The sequence below is a fragment of the Octopus bimaculoides genome, chromosome 3 (genome assembly GCF_001194135.2).
Source record: "Octopus bimaculoides isolate UCB-OBI-ISO-001 chromosome 3, ASM119413v2, whole genome shotgun sequence".
NCBI lineage: Eukaryota > Metazoa > Mollusca > Cephalopoda > Octopoda > Octopodidae > Octopus > Octopus bimaculoides.
In genome coordinates, this window is record NC_068983.1 from 141,527,775 (window position 1) to 141,546,503 (window position 18,729).

Genomic DNA, 18,729 nt, shown 5'->3' on the forward strand with positions numbered 1-18,729 from the left:
CAGGGGCACTGGCAACGATCTCGCTCGAAAGATTTCATTTGTCGCCCGCACATGAGCCAGTCCAGGGGCACCGGCAACGATCTCGCTCGAAAATCCTACAACGGCCCCGCACAAGAGCCAGTTCAGGGGCACTGGCAACGATCTCGCTCGAAAGATTTCATGTGTCGCCCGCACATGAGCCAGTCCAGGGGCACCGACAACGATCTCGCTCGAAAATCCTACGACGGCTCCGCATAAGAACCAGTTCAGGGGCACTGGCAACGATCTCGCTCGAAAGATTTCATTAATAAGTAACACAGAATGCTACAAGAAAACAGAGAGAGTGCAAATTATTTTGCTAGTTTGCAGTGGTGGGCACTCTCATTGGAGGAGCTGAACTCCTCACTGCATCATCATCAACATCATCCTTGACTCCTGTAATAAGTATAGCTTTCAAATAGATTGGCTCTACTCCATGAACCATTCAGCAATGGGAAGCATCGTTGTCTTTATCCTGTAACCATTCAAAGTATAATTATTTAACGTCTTTTAATTCAAAATTGTATCCACTGTATCATTGTAAGTGTATTTTCTTGAAATTTTAGGAAAGAACAAAGAATTTTAATACAATGTCACAATCAAAATGAAACAATAACCACACTTTTTATATATATAATTACAAAATTAAAAAATTTATTATATAATTATAAAATCCCTGATCATTGAGAATATTTCACAATATTTTAATGAATACAAATGTTAACAACATGTAGGCACCATACATTACGCAAATATGTATATCAAAATATATATGTAATAAATTCAATCTATGGTAAATTTAGCTGAGTTAAAGTTAAACCTCACAAGAGAAAAGGAAGAACATGACAAGTAACTGAATGAATGTAACTTCAATATCTAATATATTTTTGTTTCTTGAATATTAGCATAGTTGTAAGACAGCTGACAAGTTGACTGCATTTTGAGGAAGGTACATTGTACTCTCATACCAGCTTGAGTTTCTTTCTAAATCTAAAATTATTTTACAATAAATTCTTTTATATATGCAAATGAAATTTTATGCATAAACATAATGAACAAAATTGTTATTTCTTTCACCTGTTGCAATGCATATAATGGAAGCGGTAAATTTGGCAGGGTCATTAGAGTGACAGATAGATTATTGAACAATAATTTTCCAGTTCTCTACACTGTGAGTTCAAATCCCATTGTCATTAACTTTATCATTTGAGGTTCAAGAAATAATGTATCAGTTCTATAATGAAGTAGATTATTCTCTTTCTTTTGCTCCTTCATTCTGTATGTCTGATATTTTCCTTTCTTCTAAAAGAGATTAACATTCACCAGACTTGAAGTGAGTTGGGTTTTGCCAGGTCTAAAAATGCTCAAAACATACTATATGCCATTACAGCATCCCTAAGAAACTACCAGAGTGTGGAGCACCCAAGACAAGAATATGATTGGTAGTATTGCCTGGAAAATTAATGTTTAATTAAACAATAAATATCTTAAAGTTTAAGCTAAAGTTGTTCATGATTACATTTATAATTCAAACTTTACAAAACATTGATAACGAAAACAAAAGAAAAATAAGTAGACATGAAATCCGCCGGAAGTCTAAATCATCAAGTTAGATTAGATGATTATTAATTGTAGAATAATTCTACGTTAATAAATAATTAATAATAAGCAATTAATAAAGTCAGTTTACATTGAAGTACTCAATAACCTTGAACATTGTCAAAAAACAGACTATATGCAATTTTTATGCATTTTTTTCAATCCACATCACCAATTTAGAGACATCAGTAAATGCTGCTGGAGATGAGTCAGGTCCAGTACATTCGTACTTACCAAAGCTGGTAATACCATATACTACCCAGTTACCATATGTATCACGGCATGCTAATGGGCCTCCACTGTCGACCTATGTGAGTGTAAAAAGAGTAATTAAATATCATTGTAACACTGAGCCATAACTGCATAATGAAATACAAGTATTAAGAGAACTCGTTAAAAAGATGCAATCATAACGTTCCATGCTATGGTTATTTCAGTTTTTGTTCCAATAGTAGTTCTTTGATATTTTTGACAAGCTAATAAATCAGATAAAAGAAACAGTGTAAGACAGAGCAATACTAATGTAACTATAGTCTGCTTAAAATCCCTTCTTTTAAAATTCAAGCATATGTCATTCAAAGGAATTTGACTGAATAAAACTAAACTGATTCCTCTTGACTTGGTTTTACACAATGGGGCTTGTTACCATATTGAATGGAAAAAGTCCATTACTGCCTACGTCTATAGACATATGTATATGAATATTGGAAAAGTTTGTGGTATGCTAATGTTGATTTAGTCACTATATTCAATGAAATTACTAGGCACTAATGTTATTTTCCCTTTTCTTCTGCAAGCCCCCATGACAGTCTTCATTTTGTTTTATTCTTTGCATTAGGGCTCACTAACTCTTTTCATTCATTCAGATACTGAGCCATTCTTATTTCCATATCCCTTTCTGCTGATCCAAATTTATTAGCACTGACACACTCCAACAAATCAAAGTAAACTTCACACACATACAGCATTGACCTTTCTCTTCTATTTCAATGACACTTCCCTTCACATTATCATGTCACTCAGTTCTGGAACATCTACAAGCATCCAAACTAGTGCAGATGTTTCCAGGATTCATCTGACCATACCTGGATATCCAATTGATTTACTTTTTCAAATGATTTATTCTTAGTTGATGTTCAAACCTCATCAAAGGCCCCTAACATGAAAGACATGCCAATATTGACCATTTTGTCTTCTATTTAGACATAACAAATTTAAGATTAAAGCATTGTTATTATGTCCTTCCATTTATTTAAGCAGATAAGATGTGAATTGAGGATGATCCTGTAACTAATTTTAACAGGTTTATTGACCACATTGGGATGCCCTTCTTGTTTCATGTAACTACACATAAGCCCCACCGAGTTGTTTTCACTCAATTGCTCTTAAAAGTTATGATTTTGCATTGTCATATCATATTCAGCCTAGTCGTCTCTCCACTTTTCTTCAAGCCAGCAAAGGCATTTATTTATGGGTACTTAGTCATAAATGATACGAAAAAGAATAGAGACATAAGGTAGCATTGCCCTGGATACATTGATGATGGTATGGTTAGAGATTAAATTTCTCTGATCATGTCACATCATTCCTACTAAACAATAACAACTCTACATTTTGTACAATAAAAAAAAGTCTGTAAGGAATTATGTAAACCAATATTTAGTACAAACTGCATAAATGAATAGTTAACTTACATAGCAAGTTGGTTGGTTATCTTCTCTATGATTGGCACAAAATGTAGTATTACCAATACGTGAATAATATTTCTTACAAAATGAATCTTCTAACAAATAAACCTTGGTTTCATGTAAAGTTGTTGGATAATTACCTGAATATAAAATTATCAGGATGTTATAAATTTGATTCATTTAATTATTCAAAACAAAGAACATTAACAGAAAGATGATTTTATAATATTTAAAATATAATTCCCAAACTTAGTGGTTTGGCAAAAGAGACAGATAGAATAAGTACTAGGCTCACAAATAAGTAATGGGGTTGACATGTTTGACTAAAAAGACTCATTCAAGGGAGTGGTCCAGCATGGCTGCAGTCAAAGGACAAGTAACAGAATAAAATAATAATTGGAATATTGAAAACCATTTTTCGTGCCTGTTGATCGTGGTGGTTTTGATGACCGAGAATTCTTAGATTCAGTTTCGAATCTAAGCTTGGAGAAGGAAGTATTAATTTTTACACACACACACACACACACACATATATATATATATATATATATATATTTAAATTTTGGTTATAAATTCGAGTTGGTAGGGATGTAGAATCCAAATGGCTACTGTAGTCGCTTTTACCAGTTATTAATGCTGGCTAATCTCAGTGAGTGTATAAAAAACTCCAATTAGTTTGATTTACTAACCTCAGTCTATCGTTACATTGGTAAATCCATATGTCTCTATAGAGACACATATGGATAGAGAAAATAATGAATTTATAATAAAGGAGAACAGAGATTTATATTCAGTTTTAGTCAGTAGTTAATTACTTCTTCTCATTTCTGCACCTATACATGTTTCTGCAGCAATTAACACACACTGCAAATTTTGCTTCTTTACATGAATTTATTGTTAATTGCTGCATCTTCAGGGTGGAGTCAACTGCATTGTTCAGATACGAGTCCAGCCAAAATCTATCATACACGTAATGTTGTCATTGTTCCAACTCTGCTGGTTAAAAACGAATTGACTAACTGTGCAAGGAATTGTAGCAGTGTGCAGACATAGACCATCCTTAAATGGTGAGTAATTGCATTAATGCTAGCATCAGGTTACCTTAAGTATGTTTATTACTGTTATAATCATCCCTCTCCCAAGTATTGCTACTTCTACAGCTCTTATTATTATTATTATTAATATTGTTAATAATAAATTATAAGTCATTATAGATGTATTATATAGTCATGCTATTTAACTCCCTTTAGTTTTGGGCTGCAGGCTTAATTTGCCCTCTGCAGGAGCTAGCTAAAAAGTCTGCACAGAGTGTGGCTTTTAAGCTAGTAGATATATATATATATATATATATATATATATATATATATATATATGTATATATATACACACATACATATACATATATATTTATATATATCAGGTTGGTGCAAAGGTAATGGCCAATTTTAAAGTCTTTGTTAAAAATTAAAAAGCCCATGGTTAAGACAATATTTATTCGTTAACATAATTTCCATTGCGCTCTAGAACTTCATTCTATCTGTCAACAAGAAAATAAATGCCATGCTTGTAAATTTGTTTAGGTTTTGATGCAAAATAGAAATTCAACTCATTTTCAACCTCTTCTCTTGATGTCAACCTAACACCATTCAAATGGTTCTGTCGTCCCCGAAACAAGTGATAATTAGAAGGAGCAAAGTCTGGAGAATATGGAGGATGAAGCAATATTTCCCAACCAAGCTTTTGCAAGAGATCTTTGGTCAGTTGAGCTGAGTGAGGATGAGCATTATCATGGTGAAAGATAACACCCTTTCTTTTGACTAAGCAGGGTCACTTTCTGTTTAAAGCAGCTTTCAGACAATGAAGTTGATTACAATAGAGATTAGCAGTAATTGTTTGATTGTTGTCTAACTTTTCATAATGGACAATTCCTTCAATATCCCACTATACACTCAACATGATCTTCCTTGGATGAAGTCATCCTCATGTATGTTTTCTTCCTCAACTGATCCATGATCACTGGTGTTTAACATTATGGTAAAGAATCCACTTCTCATCACCTGTAATGAGCCTTCTTAAAAACGGTTCCTTAAGGTGTTGTGAAAGCATTGACTAACAACAAACAACATGCTGTTGCAGATTCTCTGAAAACAACTCGGGTGGAACCCATTTTCCAACCACTGAAACCTTTCTGATCCTTTTCAGTTGGCATCGAACAGCTGTATGAGCTACATTAAACTGTTCTGCAAGTTCTCTACAACTAGCAGTTGGATTTTCTGTGAGAACAGCTTCCAGCTCTTCAGAATCAAGTTGTTTTCAACGACCTTCTTTTGGCTTTTCTTTCAAACTCAAATCTCCACTTCAGACGTGAGAAAACAATCTCCTGCAACTTCTATCACTCACTACATCATCCCCATAAACTCTCTGAGGAGACTTTGCTGCTGTGCTTGCATTGACACCTTTATGAAACTCATAGAGTAAGACATGTCTAATGTGATCTTTGATAGGACAAACATGGGTGCAAATACAGCAGAAGATTATGGCCAATACAATCAGAATCTGAAAGAAAAATGAATAAATTACTCGTGATATTCTTAAAACATTGTTTTCTAAACTGTTTTCTAAAAAAATCAGTCACTACCTTTGCACCAACCTGATATATATATATATATATATATATGGGAGAATATACAAATAATAACAACAGACGAGGACAGGTGGTGTAAATAACAAAAGTATATATTAGTATGACGCTCGGGAATACGGAAAGTCTTTGACGTTTCGAGCTACGCTCTTCAACAGAAAGAATACGGAGACAAGGAGAAAAACACGGAGAAAAAAAATTGAATAGTGTTCAGTGAACGGTCAATCATAATAATATATATATATATATATATACCAATTAGAAAATATAAATTCCCTTACCCTTTTCATTCATACCCCATCCAATCACATAACATTCTTTGTCTTTGGGTGCAGGGCTTTCTGGAAGACAAATTGGTTGCACATTTGCTGACATCTTAATTTCACTTTTTACATAAAGCAGTCCAATATCATTATTATAATTGCTGCTATCAAATTGTTCATGCTTCGAAGATTGAAACACATTATATTTTGTTCCTTGATTCTTCTTCACAGATCCAACTCTTATAGAATAATCAAATATGTCTACATATCTAGAATAAAGAAAACATTGTTATATCATCAACATCATCATTATTGTCGTCATATTTTTTCCATGCTGGATGGGTCTCACGTTCATCTTATCAGCATTTGACTTCACCTAACATCTGATGTTTGACCTCACTTCTCATATCTTTCTCAGTCAACCCCTTCTATTGTTATCCTCCACAGAAATTACAGAAAACTTTTTTCTTTTAAACCTTACAGTCACTTTAGAATCTATGCCAATACTAAGTCAATGACATATGTTTGCTTCAGATGAGGTCTCCCTGCTCTTGTGTGCTACATTTTACCAAATCATTCAAAAGTCATTTCTTTCACCAGCCTTCACAGTTCTTCCACATCTAGTGCAAATGCCCTATGTATACTTTATAAAGTCCACAGTTCACATATAAAGTAGCCATTTTTGTCATCATTTGTCAACATATCCATAAACATCTATTCCTTATTTTACTCAGATGATAAACTGGAAATAGGATGCATCTGAACAGTCCAATAGATTTCATTTTGTAGGTCCTTTTACCCCTACTTTATTTCATTTTATTGGCTATGAATTCCGTACACAGAGATTGAGTAGCTGCAGACTGGACAAAGACATTAATGAGATGAGATGAATGATGAACAGGATGATATTAATGAGGGAAGGCAGAAGATGCCCACCGATCTCTGCTTCTCTAAAACATTGTTCTTCTGTGAACTTACAATTTGAGGCAATAAACCTCTCACCAATATTTCTTTTGGACTCAAGGTCCTTACAATGAGGCACTCAGCCTCTTACCACAAATGACACCATGTCCTTGAATTGAGGCACTTGGCCTCTTACAATTTTTCTCATGGGCCACATGCCCTTTCAATATGAGGTACTCGTCCTCTTACTTTTACAATTTTCTGCCCCACCAGCACCTGAACTGGCCCGAAGCACCACTCAAGCACTTCGATAGTGCCGGATCAGGGCACTTCGATCAGAAGTGGAATACATCCACAGGGGAGGAGTCCATTGCAGGTTATGTCTCCTCCCATTTACCCCTACTTACAGCTATAAATACATTATACTTGTTGTCTACCAGTTGTCTATCACATGCAACAATGTTGTAAACAATGGCTCCCCTCATCCCACACTGAATGCTTCTTCAAATAAGTTGAATGATTGAAGTCCTACTCCTTTTATACTACTTATGTGGCATCTTATGTGCTTCAACCATGACCCCCTCAGAGACAGCTAAACAAGATACTAAAACCATTCTTTTAAGCATGTTTCTCTACATATTCCACATACAACCAAATCTCAAACTCCAAGAAATCATTCCCTCAAAGCAGCACTGCAGTTGCTCAAGCAAAAATAACCTGTAATGTTTACAGAAAAATCACTCTCCACTAAAAATTAGATGGTTTTTATCTAGTGCTGAAACTCCTGGGAGACCATCATCTAGATCTCAAAAGATGCCTCTGAGCATCAACCTGGTCCAGCAGGCAATCTTGCTCCCTAAATTGTGACCAATTGTTTTAGTGCTGTGCAAAAAAGAATTTCTACCACTTTTGTAAAGTTTTCTTTCCTCCACTTCTCAACTACGGTGGTTCTCTACGTAGTACTTCCATAGAGAAAGCCAACATACTATCTCCTTACTTTGCTTCTGAAGACTGATCCACCTCTTCAGATTCAGAAAATGCATCATCCTCCAATGACAACCTGCACTATACAAAGCTGAGACCCTCAGTGGAATACTTCTACATCCAGGAGAGTGTTGTAGTCACAACCAATCATCATGTTTAAATAATCAAACATACTTTCCAACACACTTGGGAAATAGTTTTTTGCTCTCACACATACATACATTAGCAATCTTGTATGTATGTATGTATGTATGTATGTATGTATGTATGTATGCGTGTGTGTGTGTGTATGTATGTATGTATGTATAACAAATTTTCATCAAGAAGAGAACAGATTGTATGCTACTTGTGTATTAAGTGCAATATCACATGGTAGTGAAAGGGCATTGAATGCAAAGGCTTTTTGGAGTATTTTCAACAGGGTGTATGATGTTAGGTGAAATGAATAAGACAAAATGGTTGAAAGAAAAACTGATGTGTGAAAGAGAGTTGAATGAATTTGCAATGACAGTCTAAGGAATCCAGGATGAGTTGCACTGTTATATAAATACATGAGAAGTAGTTGGTTTGGGACTAAAGCAACTGAAACAAGACACAAGAATACCTTCAATGAATATACACAGACAAGAGGTAATGCTGTCAATATATTGAAAGTACCTACATTAAGCAGTGAGCAGCAATAAGCACATAGTGACTGTTGATGATAACTCCAGTACAAATCAATCTGGAACTTGCAAAAATTTGAACAGCCCATGGCCATTTACCATCCAAAGATTTTTGTCCATATCTAATATTGGGTTCAATTAAGTTCATATTTTGATTTCCACATTCTGAAATAGGAAAAATATATTTTGCCTGATTAGTAAATTAATTAACAAACAAATAAAGAAAATGAAAATTTAAAACAACTGTTGCCATAAGACTGGTCATTTTGCTAGTCAAGTACTATGTAATGCTTTTTTTAAAAAAAATTAAATGTTTTAGTAACAATTCATGCTGATTGAAAGATTGTAACACATTGGAAATTTATGAGGGAGAGACTAAAATTATACACACTCTTGTTTTTTCAATGTATTTACACAAAAGCAAGGGATAAACAAGTGCAACGTTTTACTATATAGTCTCCTTCCTTTTCGATGTACTTGATCCAGAAATTCCCATGCTTGCACATTCGTACCAAGAAGAAGGTTTTCAGTTGATTGCATAACCATTTATGCACTGCTTCCTTCACATCTTCATGCATAGGAAATCAACAATCTGGTAAACCATCTTTGAGTGGTCCAAAGAGATGATAGTTTGAAGGGGCAACATCTGGGCTGTAGGCAGAGTGTTCCAGCACCTCAAACCCCAATTGGTTAATGGTTTTATTGGTCTGGGTAGCCAAATATTGGCATGCATTATCATGCAACAACAAAACTTTCTTTGACAATAGGCTTTAGCGTTTGGTGTGAATTGCTGGTTTCAGTTTGTTGGCCAGCAAAGCACTGTATCTTGCACTGCTGATCGTACACCCCTTTCCAAGTAGTCTTCCAGTATAGGTCCTTTTGAGTCCCAAGAAAGGGTTAGCATCACCTTTCCCATGGAAGGTTGAGTCTTGAATCTTTTCATCACTGGCATCCCCGTATTGTACTAAAAGCCTCCAGTGAATTTCAGCACCTGACATACCTTCTGACCAGAGAAATCAGATTACTGCTCTTTGTTCTTCTTTGGTACACATTGCCAGTGGAGCAGCCATGCTTACCCTGTAAAGCCAGAAAGAAAAATGGTGTGATCAAGCTCAAACTTTGATCACGTGACCACAATAGTATCAACTATAAGCACGCATGCACAACAGGCAGTGTGACAATGATAGCGATATGTTATGGCGAAAGTGCAGATAATTTTTTATTACCCCACGTACATGAATTACTACAGCCATTATTTTAAGAGTTGTGTTGCTTTCTTTTCTCAAAAGCCTAATTAAAGTTAAATTATTACTGATTTACAAAACAAACAGATTAAAGAACTTTTAATAATGATGGGACCTAAATATTATTACATACGTGATCTTTAGGCCATTATTCTAACATTTTATCCATCTTCCAACTCCAATTCTTAAATCAACCATTGTATCATTTCATGCATAATTTGCACTACGTAAGACTCCCAAGAAGACAGTACACTTATTAACAAACAGTTACTAATACTCACCCACAGAAAAGCTGTGTCCTGCTCCCACTTCTTGTCTGCTATTAATACACTAGTTTCCATTCTACATTCGCAACTTGTAAATATCACCTTCAACTAAAATATAACTCCACCATAGTTCCTATTCTACCTAAGTTTCAATGGTTCTCTACAAAAATATTTTATCTCAATCATTCCTTCCCAGAACTACAACTAAAATTTCTCTCACTGACTAGATTTCACCTGAAATTGCAAAACATTCAAAAGATCGAGTATTTGCATTTTAGATGTTTATTTACTATGCATGTTTTGTGTTAGTTTTTCCTCTTTCAGACTTACCATATAAATTGAGTTTCAGAGAATAATTTCTTTGGTGAAAGCATAAATGGTATGCAATCTTTCCTCTTTTCTATAAATGTTAAACCTTATACTTCTGTCATAAATTATTGATAATTAAAGTCAACTTACGTTGTTCATTGCAGTTCAGAACCATGATGCTGCAGTTCCTATTGAAAAACAGTCAGAGTTTTATCATTGTATTCATCATTGTTAAAAATCACATAATTAGAATGTCATCAAATCACATTATTAGAGAGTAGAAGCTTGTCAAGTTGATAGGAATTTAAACTAGTGGGAGTGGATTGATGACTCATATTCAGTCAATATAACTATGAAGTGATGATTGTTGAAATCTGTGGTAATGCTATAAAATTAATGAGTATTGCATTAAGTTGAATGTATTCTTTTGAGTTCTGATTCTAGTGGCAGTATTAATAACCTGATCTTACTTTCAGTTCTATTGCAATCACTTCTCAAACATGAATGAATCCATTATTGACCTAATAGGCAGTGTGTCTAGACAGAAGCAAGATAGCCAAGTAAATAATGGACAACCTTCTCATAAATTGTATGCACAAATCTGTTGCAGTCAATTTTCAATCACATAGTTGTCAGGAAATAGTTACTCAGAATAGATCATCAGTAATAAAATAAGTGAGAAATAGATAAATAAGAATGTTATCTACAATAGTCTGGCTTTTTATCCAGGGGGAGCTTTATCTCTCATATGAATCACATCATGAAGATGGGAGTTAAGTACCACTTCACAGAATACTTTTGGCATTGGGAGACAATTTATAGTACATACATCATGTGTAAATACAACTCGCAGCTACAAACAGCAGGGATAAGTAATATATGGTTGATGAGTGTTCCATTAGCTTATGGAAAGGAGTTTGAATCTAAAGGACTGAACCATAATAAAACCATTCCTGCTACAGCTAGATCAATTTATTCCCACTTCTAAAAGGAAAAAATCAATATGAATGACTTCTTTAGTGTAGGAAGATTAAAGAATAAGAAAAAAATGTAAGTATATAGGCAGTTTTGTTGTATTCAGTTATGTCCCTTTGCAATCAATGTGCATACCCATCTATGCACATTGCACTTTGTCTTTCATATTCCTTGAGGTAGGAACAATAAAATAAGTGTCAGGCAAATACTGAAGACAATATAATCCATCAATTAATTATACTCCACCTTCAAAATATGAGGCTTTCTACATATATTAGAAGTCTTTAAATTGTGTGATAGAAACATTTGAATAAAAAAATAATTTTCAGTGTAAAAAAGTAACAGTTGTTGCTATTTCACTTTATCATCACAATGGTAAACCAAGCATCATATTATATAACAGGCCATAACATAACATAAATGTCTAATAACATGAGGGAATATATGATATTTACCCTATGGACATGGTTTCAAAACCTGGAATCAACTGGTTAGTGTTATTTGAGATCTTGGATGTGAATAATACACCATCTCCTAGAATTGGATCACCAAATGTTCCATTACTGACAAGAAAAAAAATTAGTGTGAAGAGATAGATTACTACATATATGTATACATAAAGAGATATATAGTTATGTGTATATATATATGTGATCAAGCAATGCTCTTGTGAAAGGGTTTTCTGTATAAAGTCAAAAATATTATATGATCAGTTTCAAAACAAGCATATCTTTGGAAAAGTGGTGAAATGAGTTTCTCAGGTTGAACTCCAAAGGTGAGGCCTACTTCATGCACATATGCTGAAAAGTTTTCAACTTGATGGCAGGTTTCACTCCTTCCAACATATATACATGATCGATAGCAGATTATAATGAAATTACGTGTGCTGTACCTCCAAATGTATATTATGACATGAACGATTCCAAGTTGTTTTAAAATGCATAACCTAGAGTCACATAGATCTAACAAATTAGATATGGTATGTTTGAATTAGCACCAGATAAATCAATGCAACCATTTTTACTATCCAAAATAATTAAAAACTGAAATTGTAGCTACAAGTACAAGATCCAGTCATATGGACTGTAGCCTCATCTGGGTTTGCTGCATTTCTTTCCAAAAGTGAAAAACTGCTCATTCACAAAGGTTCCATTAAAAATCTATGGCTCATCAATCTGTCATGTTTCATTTAACTCTACATCTGAAAAACTTATTCAGAAATCACCATCAACTTTATTTGAAACATCAAATCCTTTATTTTTAGGCATAATGCAACATGATGTGTCATTTGATAGTAAAGTTGTGTTTGATGGTAACTTCTGACAAAGTCTCACAATGCAAAAAAGGCAACATTTGTTTTGACATTTACAAAATCATTAACGCTCAGTTGTTTGTAGACATACTAGGTGCAACTAAATTATCAACAGTCTTCAGTGTATTTGATTAAAAAAAATGCTCAATACACATTCATTTAAATGTTGAAGTTCATTCCACAATGAAGTCTATAAACTACAGATTTAAATATATGAGATGTGCTGCCTTAAAATGCATCAGATTCCACTTCTACTTTGACACTGAAACACATAGATAAATCACATTGCTTGGTGAATGTGTCATTGATAGAAATAAGAACAGCTCAAGCAAACCTGCAATACTTGCAACTCAAAACAACGACTTTGATAAAATTGACTGTGATATCTTTAGTACATTGCATGGAGAAAAACATGTAACATAATTTGGTGACTTTCACTGCCACGTCTCTTTGTTACTTCTTGAGTTTCTAAAAAGTCTTATTGGCTGAAAACTCTTATTCCATTTTAAGATTGGTTGCATTTTCACAGATTTTGGAAATTTAAGTATGCAAAATGATCAAAACAGATGATACAAAAGTACTTAACACTCAGTTACATCAGTCTCTATCTAGTTCTCTTAATGTATTTATATATCTTAAGATAGCAATCTGGTTGAATCATTAGCATGCCAGGCAAAATGCTTTGCAGCATCTCGTCCACTTTACATTCTGAGTTCAAATTCTGCCAAGGTCAACTTTGCCTTTCATCCTTTCAGGGTTCATAAAATAAGTACCAGTTGAGTACTGGGGTTGATGTAATCGACTTACCCCTCCTGAAATTGCTGGCCTTGTATGCCAAAATTTGAAACCAATATGATTATATATCTTATTATAACCTTATAAAATAAGATACTGGTATTTTTAGAATTAACAGGAAGAAACAATAAACAGGGTATTACTCAGTTTTCTTACCTTCTTCCAACATAGGAACACAACTGTTTTGCAATTCTTTCATTTTTCAAGTTGTTTTCACAGATATATTTATATGAGTCGTTGTAAAATAATTTAATCGTTTTGCCAATGTATCTAACTGGAAAAAACAAAAAGAAAAAACATAAACAAAATTACCATATTCAACTCATGCAAATCTCTCCAAAATAGACATATGCTACTACTACTACTAATAATAATAATGGTTTCAAATTCTGGCACAAAGCCAGCAGTTGAGAGAAGGGGTAAGTGAATTACATCAACCCCAGTGCTCAACTAGTATTTATTTTATTGACCCTGAAAGGATGAAAGGCAAAGCCGACCCAAGTGGCATTTGAACTCAGAACATAAAGTCAGAAGAAATGCCACTAACATTTTGTCTAATATGCTAATGATTCTGCCAGCTTGCCACCTTAATAATAATAATAATAATAATAATAATAATAATCCTTTCTACTAGAAGCACAAGGCCTCAAATTTGGGGGAAGAGATTAAGTTGATTACTTCGACCCCAGTACATAACTGGTACTTTTTATCAACCCCAAAAAGATGAAAAGCAAAGTTGACCTCGGCGGAATTTGAACCCAGAACATAGCGGCAGACAAAATACTGCTCAGCATTTCTCTCCTTTGTACTTTGGTTGGCCCGAGGCTATAGTAGAAAACGCTTGCCCAAGGTGCCATGCAGTGGAACAAAACCCAGAACCATGTGGCTGGTAAGAGGAAAGTGTTCTGATTTAGTCCTTTCAGTCATGTCTACCAACCTCTTCTGCCATTACCACCAGAGAGAGACAAATTGCTTGCCCTTCTCAGCCCAAAGAAGGCAGCAAGATGATATTCATGATGAAGTCAGCCAATAACTGGATCTGTCCCACATATGATGGTCACTGTTCAACAAACTCCACAGATCAGTAATGCTCACACAATGTACAAATGGAGACTGGGCTGTTTCATCACCGCACATATCTCAGGCAGACCTGGTTGATAACACTACCATGCATGTAGAGTTTATCTCAAACCAGTAGTCTCACCCAACCCCTCATCTCCAGTAGTACTGCCATCCAAGAGATTTCTGGAAATTATCTATGAACTCTGGCCTGAAAACCCTTTGGAAGTGTTCAGCTAGATGATTTTCATCAATACCCAGAGTTTCTCCAAGGATGTTTTTGCCCTTAACCTCCTTTAATCGTCTATAGAACACCATGGTAGAACATCCACCAACTGCATTGCACAGAGGACTGTGAGAGCTCAGCCTATACTTGACCCAGGTCTGCAACCCTGAGAATTCTCTTAGCCAAGATACCAATAATATAGGTTGTCTACAACTCAAAGTTGTCAGTTACACATACCACAAGTTTATGATCTGCATGGTCAGTCTAGATGGGTTGCATAAACCATTATCTGATTGCTGGAAACTGATTGTATTTTTCCCGGTGTTTAGGTTTACAGAAACTGGATTTGAGACCTGGCTAAGAGGAAGTTGACAGAAGCAATCCTCAACAACCATTGATAGAAAGGGAAGAGTGCATGCTGCTCGATACCAAGCAGCTATGTGCGGCTTTTCAGTGGCACTTCACTCAGCTGTCTGGAACAGGCTAGATCTGAGACAAGGGTGAGCTTTACCACCTACATTGATACCTTGCAATGGCTTTCACGTGAAGATGCAAAGTCCTGTGAAATAACTGCTGAAGAAATACAGGAAGCACTGACTGACTGCACGATGGAGAAATCACCAGGGCTGAACGATCTGTTCTACATGCTTTATCTTCATATGCCAGTCTTGATCTGAAACCACTTGACAGCTGTCTAGGAGAATTCCCAGTCCTACGAAAAGGGTGTGATGGTGCTACTGAGTAAGAATCTAAACAAAAGGGGTGATTTCAACACTATAATGTCCATAACTTTTCTAAATGCAGGGTTAAAGATTTCAGCCAAGGTGTTAGCTAAGAGATTAGCTCTTGTCAATACCCTGGTGGGTAAGACACAGTCATGCACCATACCAAATCGATCTATCAAAAACAACCTCCACCTCAAGTGGTGATCCATCTTTGTTGAGTAATTCATCTCATCTATGCTCCAAGTACAAAATGACAAGACAGATTCACTGCATCAGCCTCTGTGCTTCATTTGGTTCTTTCCTCTGATGTGAGGCTTCCTCCCAAATTTGACAGAATAGCATGACTGGCTCAGGACCAAGGATAATAGAGGACCACTGACAAACACGAAAAGGATTCTTTCCATAATGATTGATATCTATAGTCAAAATGTATAACCTTTTTCCTACTTACAGCAATGAAATTCATCTGAACCATCCTCACAGTTTTCAATACCATTGCAACGAAGGTCTTTCTTGATACACTTCTTATCTCTGCATTGCCACTGTTCATCTGTACATTGATCTGACAGTAGAAAGTTAAAATAAAAAATGCATCACCCTTATTGCATTAATGAAACTTTTTATAACCTTATATGATGTCCATTTAGTTGTTGTTTCTGTTGCCATCACTGTTGATATTTAGTCGCAGACAATCTCTATCTCTCAAACTTATGATTAAAAATTTTTCAGCTATTACATGACTGAACTTGTGAGATATATTGTCAATTATACCATATTATTTAATGAAACTTTCTGTTGTTTAATAAGCAGAGTCACCATAAGTAGTCTAGATGACGAATTTGCTAAATATGATAAAATCATTTGATATTCTAATTAAAACAAGATATTTATTTGCTTACCACAAATCTCTTCATCAGTACCATCTTCACAATCAATCTCCCCATCACATAAACTTTCTTGGCGAATGCATACATCTGCAGAATTGGTTCCATTGCGACCTGGAGGGCATTTAACCTCACCATCTTCACAAGCTTGAAGATGTGAAGAAAAAGAGCAAATATGTAATTGAGCTATAATAAAATATTCTATAGATATATAGAACTTGATGTTGACAATGGATCACATGACTGGCAACCAATCAATTATAATTTTTATGTAGATATCATCAGATGCTTTCTCACCATGATGTTAAGATAGATATTGAGCTAGGAAACATATGACACAGTGTTGCAATAGGCTATAAGAATTAAATAAACAGGTCAGTAAGTGTAGTTAGTGAGGAGATAAATCAAGGAACTAGTTAAGAAGAAACATATCAGGCTTATCTGGCCTGATGCAGAGCAGATGGTAGAGTCAATTGATTTGAATCCTCAATGCAGCTCTGCTATTTTATCAACTTCTAAAATATGTAATTCAGACAACATGGTATATTTTAAACTTAAGACTAATGTAATTAGCACAGTATTTTCTACCAATTTATTTTCCAGTTTCTTAGTTTTATTGCAAGTTCTCACTTCCAAGCATTTCTCAGAAATGATTCCAATGAGTTATTAAAACTACATAATCTCACCAGACTAAGAAGCTAAGAAATGGTAAACAGTGTTCAACTGTTTCAATCTCACATATTTATTTTATTTAATTCTTACAATTTTGTTGTAAAGTGGTTACTTTGTTGTTTTTTTTTAACTTATAAATAGGGAAACAACTTTAAATGGGAAATGAAACTGCATTATGGTCTCAAGTTACCAGGTGTTCACTACACTATTTTCTCCTCGACCCTCATATATCACAACATATAAAAAAAAAAGGAAATATAACTGATAATAACTTACTTGTATTAGAACAAGTCACATAAAGTGACGTACAATAACAGCGATGTGAACATTCTCTCTTATAACAGTTAATCTCACGATAAACACAAGTAAAGTATTCTTCAGTCAAATATTTAATCTTTGTTTGGAAAGTTACAGTCCCACTGTGATAAGAAATGAAAGACATTTACTTTGCATAATTCATTTCATATTTATTTTATTTGTCATGTTATGTTCCATTTATATTTACAGTATTACAAACATTTTCCACCCTTGCTTATGTGAAATTATTTGATTGTCTGATGAATTGTTTTACTACAGTATATCCTACATACAGCTAATTAATCAGCTATGAAGTAAGAGTAGCATTACTGAGGCATGCATAGGTGGGATAGTTTTTTAGATAAATTGGTTTTTATTGATGGTTGCCCTAGCTATAGCTGATAACTCAGAAATTATAACTGAATATATTGAATGGTTTCTTAATTGGAGCATTTCTTTATGATGGTGGATATCCTTCAGCTATTAAATACAAATGGAACCTATTTCATTTTATATTTTGCTAAGCAAACTGAAAGAAAAGCTTAGAGCAGGACAGCAGAGCAATTTCTGTCATAAAGTTTTAATTTATGAAGATGGAGTCAAGGGGCCAGCACTTTATCTTTATGCTTTTGTACCTGTCCCAGATTGCATAGGCTTTATCTAAAAGGAAATTATTTGTATTTGTAGGTGCAGATAACTTGTGAATGAAATTGGATAGATGGAAACTATAGAGAAACCATGTAGATGAGTTATTCCAGTAATTAAAAAATTACTGCCTTGTTACACTCATTAGGACAGAATCATGGTGATTGTGTCCAAGATTACATTAAAAGTTGTCTGTGGTATGCTCAACCACTTATACATTACTTCAGAATTCAGCTGATCAAAAATCTGAATCTTCATTTTCAAATGATGGTTCACCACCATTTGTATTTGTATCTTAATTACATGTAATTTCCAAGCTATTCGCATTGATATATTGAATATATACATACACATACACACACATGCACACACATTATTGTATATATAGTTAAAATTTAGAGAAAAACAAAAGATGAAGACAGATGTATGAACAACAAGCAGGTGTATTAGTTTCGTGCTCGGGAAAGTGAGAAAATCTTTTACGTCCAACTCATGCCAGCATAGAAAACGGACGTTAATCGACGATGATGATGATAATATATATATATATATATATATA

At 34.5% G+C, this 18,729-nt stretch overlaps 1 protein-coding gene across 2 annotated transcripts in view; it reads right to left on the bottom strand.

Annotated features, from left to right (window-relative positions):
* Positions 1 to 676: 676 nt before the first annotated feature.
* The window catches only part of LOC106867184 (MAM and LDL-receptor class A domain-containing protein 1), a 47,277-nt gene continuing 29,224 nt past the window's right edge, over positions 677 to 18,729 (bottom strand). For both annotated transcript variants that reach the window (XM_052966592.1, XM_014911983.2), the window contains 10 exons: positions 17,505 to 17,647; positions 16,572 to 16,703; positions 16,124 to 16,234; positions 13,819 to 13,936; positions 12,011 to 12,118; positions 10,731 to 10,768; positions 8,758 to 8,926; positions 6,228 to 6,478; positions 3,312 to 3,445; positions 677 to 1,924 (listed from right to left, as the gene is read on the bottom strand). In XM_052966592.1, coding sequence (XP_052822552.1) covers positions 1,763 to 1,924; positions 3,312 to 3,445; positions 6,228 to 6,478; positions 8,758 to 8,926; positions 10,731 to 10,768; positions 12,011 to 12,118; positions 13,819 to 13,936; positions 16,124 to 16,234; positions 16,572 to 16,703; positions 17,505 to 17,647 — 1,366 coding nt within the window. In that variant the 3' untranslated portion in view covers positions 677 to 1,762. The remainder of the gene's footprint in view (positions 1,925 to 3,311; positions 3,446 to 6,227; positions 6,479 to 8,757; positions 8,927 to 10,730; positions 10,769 to 12,010; positions 12,119 to 13,818; positions 13,937 to 16,123; positions 16,235 to 16,571; positions 16,704 to 17,504; positions 17,648 to 18,729) is intronic.